The sequence below is a fragment of the Nesoenas mayeri genome, assembly GCF_963082525.1.
Source record: "Nesoenas mayeri genome assembly, chromosome: 10".
In the NCBI taxonomy this organism is placed as follows: domain Eukaryota; kingdom Metazoa; phylum Chordata; class Aves; order Columbiformes; family Columbidae; genus Nesoenas; species Nesoenas mayeri.
The window spans coordinates 23,660,553-23,673,804 of record NC_137560.1 but is presented as its reverse complement, the minus strand read 5'-3'; the positions used below and the strand labels follow the sequence as shown (position 1 = coordinate 23,673,804).

At 45.4% G+C, this 13,252-nt stretch overlaps 1 protein-coding gene across 2 annotated transcripts in view; it reads right to left on the bottom strand.

Moving 5' to 3' along the window:
* Positions 1-13,252, bottom strand: part of GRM7 (glutamate metabotropic receptor 7) — a gene marked incomplete at both ends in the record, with an annotated part of 242,321 nt that overhangs the window by 74,792 nt on the left and 154,277 nt on the right. For both annotated transcript variants that reach the window (XM_080350516.1, XM_080350517.1), the window contains one exon: positions 2,690-2,890. In XM_080350516.1, the coding sequence (XP_080206642.1) occupies positions 2,690-2,890 (201 nt within the window). The remainder of the gene's footprint in view (positions 1-2,689; positions 2,891-13,252) is intronic.

The following is a 13,252-nucleotide window of genomic DNA, read 5'->3' as shown; positions in this document are numbered from 1 at the left end:
GTCAGCCCGGGTCTAGTGAATCTTGACTAGCATCCAGAAATAGCTTCCTCCTCCACAATATGTTCTTATTCCCATAATCAGCATGCAGTTGGGATGGAAAAGAACAGACTAAGCTCCAGGAAGACTGTTGCTTGTCTGCTCCCTTATTTAGACTCTATTGCGCTGATACAGGCTGGAAAGTATCTCGGTCAGGAACAGTTCAGAATCAGGATCCCAAATTAACTTCATTTGCCATATACAAGGCAAGGATGCTCCCCAACCCTTTCCCTGCACGGGGTGCTGAGCAAAACCAGCTGCATCCCAGAGGTGAAGCGATAACCGAGCAATGGGACAGACCATTCCTGGTCCGCAGGCGAGTTCTCCCCGAACATCTGCATTTTAATTGCCAAGGCATTCGATGTGAGCACTTTCTTAGACGAGAATTCAGAGCAGTGTTGCATTTCCTCAAATCTCTCGGTGAAAACTTCAAGGGTGACATTTATTTCAAGACATATTAAAATAGGTTTCCGTAGGGTACAGTAATATTGTGTCAAGATTGAAGATTATGACAATACTCCAGCATATCTATATTCAAAGCTTCCTCCTCCTGCGTAACTTTTTTTCCCTAAAGCAATGAGAAATCTCTCCTGTTGTAGCATTGAACTTTAAGATTATGGTTTTCTTCATGATTCCCATTCTTCATTGAATTCCAGTGAGTGAAAAAAGGATTTGAAGGAGTGAATTAGCATAGTTTCCATTCTAGCCTTGGTAAATTGTTTCCTGTCTATCCTACAATCCTCTGAGATCAGATACAGGTTCAGTTCAAAGGCTGGTACAGAAAATCTTCCACTGAAATCTCCCCTCGCTGGTTCCTTACGAGCACTGGGCAGATATTTAATTGTCATTACAGATTAATGTAGCCAGAATACATTTAGAGTGAAAACACTTAAAGTGAATAAGAAGAAATGGCTGTAATTCCTCGTCTCCTTCGAAAAGTCGGCACAAATGGTGAACGGGATTTAGCTAATCATGACTCCTAAAAGGCTGTATATTATTAGTTAAGCTCGGTTTTGTCAGAGCTGACAAAAAAGTACAATTCACAGGGTAGGAGCTCGAGTGAGGCTCCCAAAACGCAGCGTAGACATTTGTGGGTTCCCCATATCCTGACAAAACCCCCCACGGACATGAAACACCCACGTCTGTGTGTCAGGAGGCAGATTGAGAGCGGACGCCATCGTCATGGCCAAAGTCAACAGCGCCGAGACAAACTCTGCTGCCTCAAGTCTCACGTGTGCTGAGGGGAGCAGCCAAGGGCACACGGACCCTGGGTGCGTGAACACGGGGGCGGCTGCGCACTATGGACTGACAAGAGAAAACTAAACTCTGCACCTGGATAATGACCCTTAAAAGGAATTGGTTTTTTTCCCCATGGAAAATGCCTACGGCCAGAGAGCCAAGAGAAACTGAACAGGTTTTAAGCTCTCTCAGTTTTGCCACCACTCTCCTTTCCATCCTAAAAAGCGAACCACTAGTTCAGTCCCTATGCTGGACATAATTTACATGTATCCAAGTGAAGAAAAACACAATCTGGCCATGTAAATCAAACACAAATGGAGGAAAAAGTCACCTTTTAAAAGCCTGGCCAGGGAAACACAAATAAAGAAACTCAAGTTAGTGCAAACCAATTCTTGGACAGTAGGCAACATTAGCTGGACACTCAGCTTCTCATAAATTATTTCTCAGCTCTGTTAAAATGATTAGATGGCTGTTCAGCATCTTTATATGCAAGAACTGTATAGAGATGACCATGTATGAGCTGCTTTTCAGTACTGAAATGGCCAAAGTGCAATGCTGTATGTGAATGCTCTACTACTTGTACAGGAGCTTTGTCCTTTACAATTAACCTTCCAAAGTGAGCGGAGTAGGTAGAACTTTCCAGACCTCCTGAGATCAGTCATCTCAAAATTTGCTCCTGGCTGTAGTTAACACCACTTACTTCAAGGAAATAAATTAAAATCTCCTCGTGCTCACCTTGCTGGTTTTGAGATGACTTATACAGGACGGAAAAACATCCTACCCTGTTGCAGTGTCTGAAGCAGAGGGCTGGTGCTGCAACCACCGCTGGCACTCTTGGGAAGAACAGGTGGGTAAGTGATAAGCAAAGAGTTCAAATGCTCCCATCCTCGTTCTCATGATGTTCCAACACCTGAAGACTTACTAGAGGGATGAAGGCTGGAGTAACTACTTTGTCAAAATGACACTGTGCTGGCCGCGTTCCTTCAGCTCCCCTGTCCCTTCTCTTGAGCACGTAGCTAAGCTGGCCTCAGCGTACCAGAATTTCATCCAGTTAGTTTTCTCCAAGTACAGGAAACCATACAAATATAGAGGAAAAAATGACGTGTGATAAACACGTAGGGTTTCAAACCAGGCATATTTAGCCAGGGCGAGTTTAGGCTTTTACCCAGTTATTTCTCCCATAGCAAATTAGTCTTCTGGAAGGTGCCCTAAACCAGCAGCAGCCATTTCTGTCTTTAGGCAGCAGGAGCCTATTTGCTTTGGCTAAAACATGGTATTTTGAATGATACTAAATAAACATGGTCTTCTGCCACAAGCTCTAGCGTAACAATAATAAAAGTCTTGAGTGAAAAAGAAAACATAGAAAGTGAAACTATAAGGAACACAGTCCCCTGGGTCGCCGGGCCCAGCTCACCGTTGAAGCTGACGCTGCGGATGTACTTGAGCAGCTTCTTGCCGCCCGCGTGCTCCATGTCGGGGCAGACGCCGGCGTAGTCGGCACAGAGATCCTTGTTCATGTGGTGCAGCGCGTGGGCCATGGCGTACACAGCGTCGATCACAAACTGCACCTTCCCCTCCTGCTCGTAGTGAGAGTCTTTGCCGATTCTCTCCTGCCCTGCACGGTGAAAACACACACATGTATAGACACACACAGAGAAGGACAGCGAGGAACAGTATTTTCCTCATATGAAACACAAATCTTCTCACAGCAGATTTAAAGAACTGCACGTTTTAGTAAATGCAATAAAATATTCTATAATTAAACATTCTAATAAAACATACTAATTTAAACAAAACCAAGACTACTTCTTGATAGTAGAATCATCAACACTACTTCTTGCAAGTTGTTTTACCATAATCCAGGGAAACAAACTCTACCACAATCACTAACCTGAAACTCTTAACCTACAGGGACCACCTTAGGGAGAGAAAACACTGACTCTGTCTGTTCCCAAAGTACGTCTTTGAAAGAAGCAAGCACTGAAAATAAAGCACAGCCGGTATTTTCAAGTCCGATGTTTTGTTCTGCTGCAAATCCCAGTCTCCCATGGAAAGACAGAGCCAGACTGAGGGAAGAACGAATCAGTTCAGAGCTGCAGCCCAACGGTCGCTGCAGAAAATGGAGCGAACCCGTCTGCTCGTACCAGCACCTCGCGATGCTCCGTCTGCCCACGTTAACCAGGCACCCCCTTCCCAGCCTGCAGGGACCGAAACATCCCTCAAAAATCCACTCATCGCCTTTAAAAGATTTGAGCAGGCAAGAACTTAAGGAATCCAAACGCTTTACGTCATCCCAAGTGCACCGGTGGGAAGCCGTGTTTGGAAAGCAGTGTTTTGAAGTCAGTCTTTGATCGCCCAAGACCCAGAGTGTCAGAACCTCCAGACCCTCTTACCCCACGTACAACCTGGTAACGTGACTGTAAAACCAGGCAATAGGGTGGATTTCTTGCCTTTATGGTTGCATGAACAGATATCTGGATGTCTCTGCAACAAAGCAGCAAACCAAAGCAAATTTTCAGAGCTTGAACCAAGCACAACAGCTTGAGAATCAGCAATCTTTGATGTTTTTTTTACTCCCCCCCCCTCAAATTGTCCACTAACTTCTTATTTTACCTTGGCCAAGTAACACCTGCAGGATTCAATCTGTCCAGCTGCAAAATGTGTGATTGTACTTACCTATCTCACCAGGGTTTTGCAAAATGTAATTACTGCTTGTGAAGTGTTGCGAGCCGCATTGATGAAAGCGGCAGAAGTGCAATCTATTATTTTCCAAGGGTGGCAACACCACGTGCCACTTGTCCCACCTGTGTCACCACACGTCCTGGTCACCCTCCTGCAGGACCTGCAGCTCTGGGTGCTGCCAGGACCCCCAAGAAACCGGCCCTCAGGGTCTCTTCAAATATTTCAGAGACTTCCGATCAAAGTGACCGCTTGGATGAAGGATACAAGTGGGGAAGATTCCTTGTTGACATCCTTTCAGCTCATAAGAGAGGCAGAATCCCAGACAGCCCTTCTTTTTTCCTTCGAGTGGAGAGGCAGCAGACCAGAATTACAAATAAGCACAGAGAGATCGCCACCTTCTTACAGAAATTCTGCAAGCATAAAGAATGTCTAAATATGTCCACAGGAGCGATCTGCTCAAAGACAAGCAAAGAGAAAATCCCCCTGTAGGAACATCTTTAATTATCTACACTTTCCCTCCTTTTTTGGTTCCCTCTATAATTACCAAACTGCACCACTGTCATCTGTTACACTCAGTCTGCATATTACATGTGAGAGACCCTCTACAAAAGCGCCTCGAATTTAAATCTCAGCTACATTGAAAACACTGGAATCCTGCAAATAATTCAGCAGGGTAAGAGAACTTCCAGACCGTGAAGATCCACTCCCTGCCCTTTTCATTACTGCACTCCCCTCTCACTGATTACAGAACTTATTACATTTCCAGGCCCTGACAAGGAAAATGCTTTTAAGTGGTTTCAGCTCAGCTCCATAACCAAATTAGCAATGCAAGAGCAATGCGCGCCCAGGGAAGGGAGCCTGGGATTGAAACGCTGCACACAAACAATACTGATTAGGCATATTAAGTTCCAGAAGCACAGTTGGCCAAATGCACAGCAGAAAGAAAACCTTTAGCAGGGAAGAAGCTGTGAAAGGAACCTGAGTAAAATCCATTTTAAAAAAACCCCAAGACCAATGTTAACAGTGTCCAAGTATGAAGATTCGAAAAGCTTATTAGGATTTCCAGTAACAAGAACACTTTATTGAAAACAGCCACTTAGTTGTGCACTAAACACCAAGAATTTCTGTACAGTAACGTCCAGATATGGAGTCAAATGTAACTGTGCCCCCCGAATGCGTGAATTTACATAACTAGAACAAGAGTGTTCCACCCTTCATATAAACTCAGGTTCAGTTACCAGGCAGAGGGGAAACATCAGCTCCATTTGCACTGAGACGTGCGTATCTCTGTTGTTCTCACATCACATCCCTGTTTTTTACAGGTTGCCTTCCTTTTTTTAAACTTGCCCATCTTCGGAAGCCACAAACCAACATTCTTCTCTGCAGCAATGGAGCAGCTGCCACCCCAGACACACGCGCCGCACACAAAGTGATTGCAAGAGAACGCACTTTCGTTCCACGATTTGAAATGGAGTACCTTGGCATGTCAGGAGAAGGGTGAAACACAAAGGCAATTTATTGACATCAGTATTTTTGTTTCCCAAAAGATCTCTTTGAAGGTGATGACAAATAATTTAGCCTCACTTCCTACTGGAGTCTCAAGTGCTCATCACGATTCCTAAGAGACTGAGCAGCCAAGGCTCTCGCTCCAGGCAAAGCTTCGCTAGAGGAAAATACTGCAACAGAGAAAGGAAAAACAGCCCTAAGCCCAGAGCATTGAGGTTATATAGAGAAAGATGTGCTGCTGTACAGCCTCCTTCAGGAGACACGGCAATGAAATGCACGTTGAAGAAGCCTGGTTACGGTCTCTGCATCTCCATGATGGCCACGCTTGACACCTCCCTGGATGGAAAGGGAGCTGAAAACATCATTTTCACATTACATTTTCTCAACATCTCCCCTTCAGCTGATTTTTCTGGACTTGTTGATCATCACATAACGTAGGGGATATGTTATGATGTATAAAGAGTGTTGCAAGGAAAATGTTTATGGCATGAGCAGTGGCAAGGGTGCAACCACAACACACCAGAAACACACACAACAGCACCGAACACACAGATCCATCTTTAACCAACACGTACATCCATCCAGGGCTCTCCAGAACAAGATCAAAGAGTCCCTCATGATACAGACACCACTGCACATGCAGGAGGTGTAAAGGCTGGAGGCTTCTCCAAACAGGCTCTTTATTTGAAAGTAGCTGACTACGAGGGCTGGAGAGAAAACTAACAATATGCTGGAGTAAATATTGTAATTTAAACAAGGAGACTGTGATAATCAGGCTTCTTTGCAATATAATCCATGTATTGTCATTTTACAAAGAAACATAAGATCCAATAACACAGCTTTGCAGTTGCAGTTGTCTACCCAGCCCATCCCAGCTCAGATCTCATTAGAGACAAAAGCCTTCATGTCCTGACCATCAACCCAATCCTCATGGATTTGCATGGGGAAAGCAGATGAACCTTCACGTTTCCAGTGCGAAACACAGAAGAACATCCTTCTGTGCTAGGTAAAATTTTGGCTTTTCTTCCTGAGTTGCTACCCACCTGCGCCACAGTCAGCCACCCGCATCCGTGGGTGTCCAGAGACAGCCGCACGGGCGACGCGGTGACACCAGCACCCACACAGCACGCGTGTGACCAGCTTCAGCTGCTCCTCATCAGCCAGTATCTCCAACCACACTTTGGAAACCAGGCTCTCACGATGCCTTACAATGTATTCCTCACCCAGGAGAGCAAAACACCCAAAACACATATCCCTGTACTCTAACTGGTCCTTACTCATGTGCATTAAAGTGAAAAACAAAAGGAGCATTGTGTAGCAGAAAGTCCTACTGAAAATTTGTCATTCCATACCACAAATAACAATTTACATAAGGATAAGAATAATTATGACTATAATAATAATGCAGTTTACAGAAAGCCTTGATGCAATGAGCTTTGTGAAGCTACATCCACTTCTACCTGTCAGATAATGATCTTTTTCTCACTTACACTGATTTAACCCACTGTACCAGTTTCTGCTCTCAGGTGTGTATGTGTATACGAGAACAGATTGCAGATTAGAAAACTGATCTGGTTTTCTTACCCGAGATGTTTTCTGTGCGTTCAACATCCCCGTTAAAACATATGCAATAGGTCTCATCACTATTCCAATGCTGAAGTGCTACAGCCACAAAAATTCAGCGCCAGGCTACAAGACACTGATGTAAATCAGACACTTCACAGCTTTCTGGTGCTGATGTGCAAATGAAGAAAGTTTCCCATAGCAATAATTGCCAGTGAAGCTGGTGATCAAGCACATGTACATAAGCAACACTTCTTGAAGACTGCAGGGCCTGAACTGCAGCTTGCTTGGTATCTGAGCACTTGGGTAAAAACACAGTTTGCAACAGAGCAATATGTACATAAACAGCAAGACAACCGATCTGAATATCGGGGCTTTGTTAGCAAATCACCTTGGCAATTCAGAAACACAAAGGACTCCAATAAATGCATTTCTGAAAGATAATAGAGTTTAGAAATCCATAAAACTAGTTTACCTTAAGAATAAACTCTTCAAGGCTGGTCTAATGTTGGTTCTTTTAGCAATTTCAGGTATATATACTTTGAAGTACTTCAACACTAAATAAGATTAACTTTTTCAAGTGAAAGCATAGATGTCATTAAGCTACAATGCATACTCGGACAATTCGATATTGTATGGGAAATATTTTGTTTGGAACGAGTGGCACACAGCCAGCCAGTTTGCAAGCTAGGGCAGAACGTGGTTTGCTTGCTCCTAAACTTGTGCACGCCACGTTCTCCAGAAGCAAAGGTTGGCCTTTCTTTCTCACGCGTGTTAGCATTGGCGTCTTTAGGCAGACTGGAGACTGTTGAAGTATTTACAAAACAAGATGCCGTGCAATCAAGAAAAAGAACAGAGAACTGAAAGCCTGGCTTTCAAATTCAGGTCAGACTGGCTAACCATGTACGCTCACCTAAGGCTCAGTGTCCCTGGGCTACGGCTGTAGCAGAGAAGTTAGAGAAGCCACCCAAAGGTGAGCTGGGCTTGGTAAAACCCAGTTTATTGGAGAGCACATTGCTTCATTCTGAGAAGTGCCTGGTGTTTTGTTGCCCCTTTAAACGCTGACATGTGAGAGGGAGCCTGTAACCAAGACCATGGACAACCTGCAAGACAACCACCATCAGAAGGAGAAGAAAAAGCAGAATTTGTCAATGGAAACACGCTATGAAAATACAGCTCAGCCACTCAGTAACAAGGAAACTTTGTCAGTGCCCTGAGAAACAGGGACGAGAGGCAGGTGACACCAGCAACGCAGGGAAACCACCACCCAGACCACAGCATGAAACTGAGAAGATACATTTCCCAGCCTGGTCTGCCTTTTCACCTTATTCATAGCTTGGAGGGCAAGCAAAAGAAGATAAATGGTAGCCTTGACCCTTTCTGCACTGAAATATTATAGACCTTCGCACACGTTAACACACATTTCAAACCTTGGAGCCTGGAGAGAAAACCCAGAGTGCGATCTCTGGAACCACAAACAACCAAAAGCGGGTTTGCTCCTGCCCGTGCCATCAATCACACACCACCGAATCCCGGGCAAAAATCCACCCAAGTCACGGGCGTGCGAATCCTGGGCCAGCGGCAGCTGGGGGAGGGATCCCAGCTCAGGGTTTGACCCAAAGAAAAGCACTTTACAATTTGTATATGGGATTCAGGACAGCCAGCCTTGCCTTAAGGATTTCTGCACATCCACACCTTGACTAACCACTGCTTAGGACTAGATTACAGCTTAAGATAGCTACTTAGGCAGGGCTTCTTAAAGACAATGACAGCAGGCATTAGGAAAAGGACTTGGTCAGATAGAAAGATCTAGTATCGTTGGCCAAGATTTGGGAAAACCAACAAAAAACAAGAACCAAAAAACCCCACAACCAACCAAAACACCCCCACCACTACACAAACACCAAACAAAAACCAAACTACAAGAAAAAAAGATTGCCTTTTTAAAATACTTGTAAAGAGAGAGGGAAATAGCAACAAAGCCTGAGCCTCCATGGTCTTGGCTGCTCAGCCGCGGAGCTCACAAGGCAGCCAACTTGCCTTTGTGTTGCACACAGAGATAATAAGGTTCCCCCTGGGTTCCAAAGCACAGCTGCACAAAAACATCATCTCCACACGCGGAAAATTGGTGGGTAAGTGAAGTGCTCAGCCCCGCCCAGCCCGGGAAAGGCTGCTGGAGGGCCGCTCACGGTGAGCACACCTGCAACAAGACACACACGGGTTCTCAAGCCGCAGATTCTTGCATAACAGAAAAACAAACTGTGGATGGTTTGGATCCTCCACAACCTGCTTTTTGTGAGTAATCGTTGGTATTTGCTGCAGGACCCAGACGTGGCGGTATCCACAAGCCTTGTGATGGGAAGAGCTGATGGTGCAGCCTGGACCCCCGGGCAGTTTTCTGATGGAGCTTCGGTGTCATCCCTCAATCATCTGTATCGACCTGCAGCGCCAGCCCCGAGCAGCACCAGGGATGGCGCATCGTCTGCGCGCACAGCGCTGGCAGCAGAATCAGCCCAAGCCCAGCCCCTCTTCCCATGCGGTTCATGGGCACCGTGAGCAGTGAAGGTCTCACACCCGAGTCCAACAGGCGCTCACCCCCATGGACACCACAAAGCTGTTCTCAGAAGCGAATCACGCACACCATGGGTCCTGACATTTGTTAAAAAAATGCTTTAGATGTTGGCCATCTGCCATATGTCATTTGAAACATCTCAGACAACTTATTTTTCCCTGAGATGAGGAATTTTGATAGCTATTTTGAAAACTCTTTTTCTTTCTATAATAAATTGCACTTTGCTAATCCATTAATGCACTACATCACTAGTTCAATTATAAATAACATTCTTATATCCTCAGGTTCTGCTATTTGCTACATCTTTTGGTTCTCATTGTTTTTCCTTGCCTAACATATGGCTTCGTAGCACAAGCCATCCTGACTGCTGGTGAAAAAAAGACAAGACATTGCTATTGTATTAGCTCCCTTATCCTCAAACAAACCAACGCAACAAACCCCAAACTAAACCACAACCAAAAAACCCCAGCCCAGCTGCTGGTACAATTTTAAGCCAAACCACAGATAATTAAGTGGTTTGCCACAATTACCTGGGCTGTCTTCCCCCCACCACGAAACGCAGGGCAGCGCCACACATGGGCTGAGACGCCAAATCCTGGGTATCCAGACTTGGGCTTTCAGCATTTTGGGTTCATGATATATTTCTCAGACACTATTTATTTTGAGCAAACCAAGAACCAAGGTCCCTTTGAGGCATATTTTCTTGTTCCACTTTAAATTCCAGACACAACTGTCCCTCTTTTAGGAGCCCTTTGGCTGAATTTCTGTTGCTTCATCTTGCAGGATCTTTCTCCTGGCGTTTTCTTTAGAGCCAGTCCCTGCCTGCGCCGCCGGGGCTGCGCCTCCAGACTCATTACACTCGCAGATAATTAGAAAAGCTCTCTGAGTAAGCTACATCCTGATAAATGACATCCAAGGTGACATCACCCTTAGATCACTTCATTAAGTCTCCTGGAGTGTAAAGCTATCTGAATTAAAAGCTATGTTTAATAAGTGAAAACGGTCAAGTGTTGCGCTCCCCTTTTCGGGCAGTAACAAGGCGGGTGCTCTGGTCCAGCAGACACCTCGCTGGGCTCCAAATACTGGCGTTTCTCCCTGGTAGACACCCCTTCCTGCCGCAGGAGAGCGTGGGTGCTCCCCAGGGAGTGTGAATATCCCAAACCCACCCCTGACATGTTGCTGTTCGCCGCCTGTTCAATATCCAGCACTGCATATCTGATTTCAGTCATCACTTATGAACAACCTGGGTCATGACAATATCTACACACAAAAAAATCCTTGTTTTATCATCTGTTAATTCTAAATCTCATGGAACTGGTGATATTACTACGACGTGTTTTTGTAAACCCAGCTGAAGATATTTCCTTGCACAATTTCTGCTCATTCGGTGCGGGTGGAGCCGTCGGCACGGCTCCACTGCAGAGCCACAGCTATGAACCCAGTGCTGGTCTCTTCTGCAAAGCCCGTCCTTTTCTTCTGTTAATCCTACCCTAGAAAAGCACATTTTTAGCATAATGCACAGTACCGCAAACTACTCTTTCCCAAAATATTCATACATTAACCCGGTGTGGCCTGTTATGACTGAAGGGAACGCGTCTAATATTCCTTAATGTAAGCAGCAAGAAGTAAAACAGCAACATTTCTAACCCTGATGCTTGTAACTATTATGACGTTTCAGTGGTTATATTAGATTCCCCATATAACTTATGAAGTCTCCTCATAATCCAGCCGGAGCACCCCCAGAGGGCAGAGGCAGCAGCCGCGGGGCCTGGGCAAGAGGCAGCACCCGAATGCAGCGCCGCCCTTTGCAGAAGGGACGGGGCCCTCTCTGCCCTGGCGAAAAGCAAAAGGGCCTCGGCTGTTCCCGCAGTACGTGTACATCCTGCCTGGACAGGGCCCCGTCCCCCAGAAATTACCTGCCTGACCATACGGTGTCCTTGGCAGCAGTGCAGCTCCGTGCCTGAACTGCGCCACAATAAGCGCTGGAAACAGCATTAGTAATTGCAGTAACGTTTCATATTGACTCTTGTCTAGAAATAAGGTGGGGTGGGCTAAATGTATTTTCATTTTCTCGTTCTGCATCTTATGCAACCCGATTAGAGAAAGTTTTTCATGTTTAAATAAATATAAATGACATTAATGTAGTTCTGCATAGAGAAACATCTCAGCAGGTTGCAATACGGAGCCGCCCGCAGGATGCTGCTTGGAGCCGCTCCTCTCCTCCATCACCAGCAGCACCAGCACCGAGTGCATGGCGCAAACCTCCCCGTTTGGAGCATGAGCCTCCCAGCCGGGCTCGGAGCACAGTTACCGTCAGAACCCCAGGGCCTGTGGGCCAGCACCTCGCTGCATTGCAAGCTACCCATCACATCTTAAAATAATGATGATGATAATTCAAAATATTATTACGTCTGTGAGATGTTACGACTCTCACACCAGCAATATAATTCAAAGCTAATGCTTTTTCTGGTGCACAATTTACCTCTGGTTTGCAGAGGAGAGAAGGAAGATGTCAGGGCATGTCATTTGGTACGGTAACGAGCTATAATGCGGCATTTCGGTTCGATAGGGTAAGTTAGCCAGCAAAAACAAATGTTTCTGCTCAATCTACACGGAGGGAAGGCAGAACATCATTTTTACCTTCACATCAGAGAGCACAGGCCCTGAGCAACTACTAAAATAATGGCATCAACAATAAGGGTGATAAAATACTTTTAGAAATTATCCTAAAGATCTTTCAGTAATTTTTAGTCAAATTCCAGCCTCTGGGAGATTCCAAATGCCAAATTTAACAGCAGTGCATTCCCAGCGGTAACCGCGCTGTTTCCAGGCACAACACTCCTACTCCATCCAAGAACTGAAACCAAAAGCAGATGATGTGAAATATGGAAAGTTTTCATCAATTTTCAATCAAAGTAAAAACACATCCTCCTATAAAAGACTTTCCTTTGATCAAAATTCAAGGCAATTATTCAACATAACACATTTAAACTGCTGCTGTGAAAAATGAAGGAGCGGGAAGGGAAGGCGGAGGGAGGTGAGGGGCACACGCCGCTGTTGGTTACCAGGAGGTATTAGATGTTCTGAGTGAAGCTTTTCCACAACATTTTAAATGCTGAGCAAATGCTGCAACCCCACGTGACCAAGGTTCACGTCACACACACAGTCTCACCAGTTTGAGGGCAGAACCTGCATTTCTGAGTTTTCGAAATACAAGTACCCTCAATCTCCTGTCTTAATTCAGCACAAGGTCATTAAACCAGCAATTCTGGTAGCACTTGCTCAGGTGTGTCTAACTCCGAGAACACACATCTCTCCCATTGTTTCTTTTCAAAGCAAATGCTTCAAGTTCAAAGAACGCTATCGCCGGCGCCATCAAGGTGGTTGTGCTGAGACACACAAAACCTGGTTAAAAATGAAACTGCCCCCACTGTTACGTGGGCATCTTTGTAACTAAAAGTAATTCCTTGAATTTCCACGCGATCTGAAATGACTCCAGGAAAATCTGACATTTCAAATGGTGGGCAGTGCCTCGCAGAAGGAAAAGAGGAGAGAGACTGTCGGCCACCAGGAAAAACAGAGGTCAAAGGAGATGCTGCTGAACATCAGGCACCTCGGTCACAAATGCAGCCAGGGTGCTTCCTGTGTTACTGT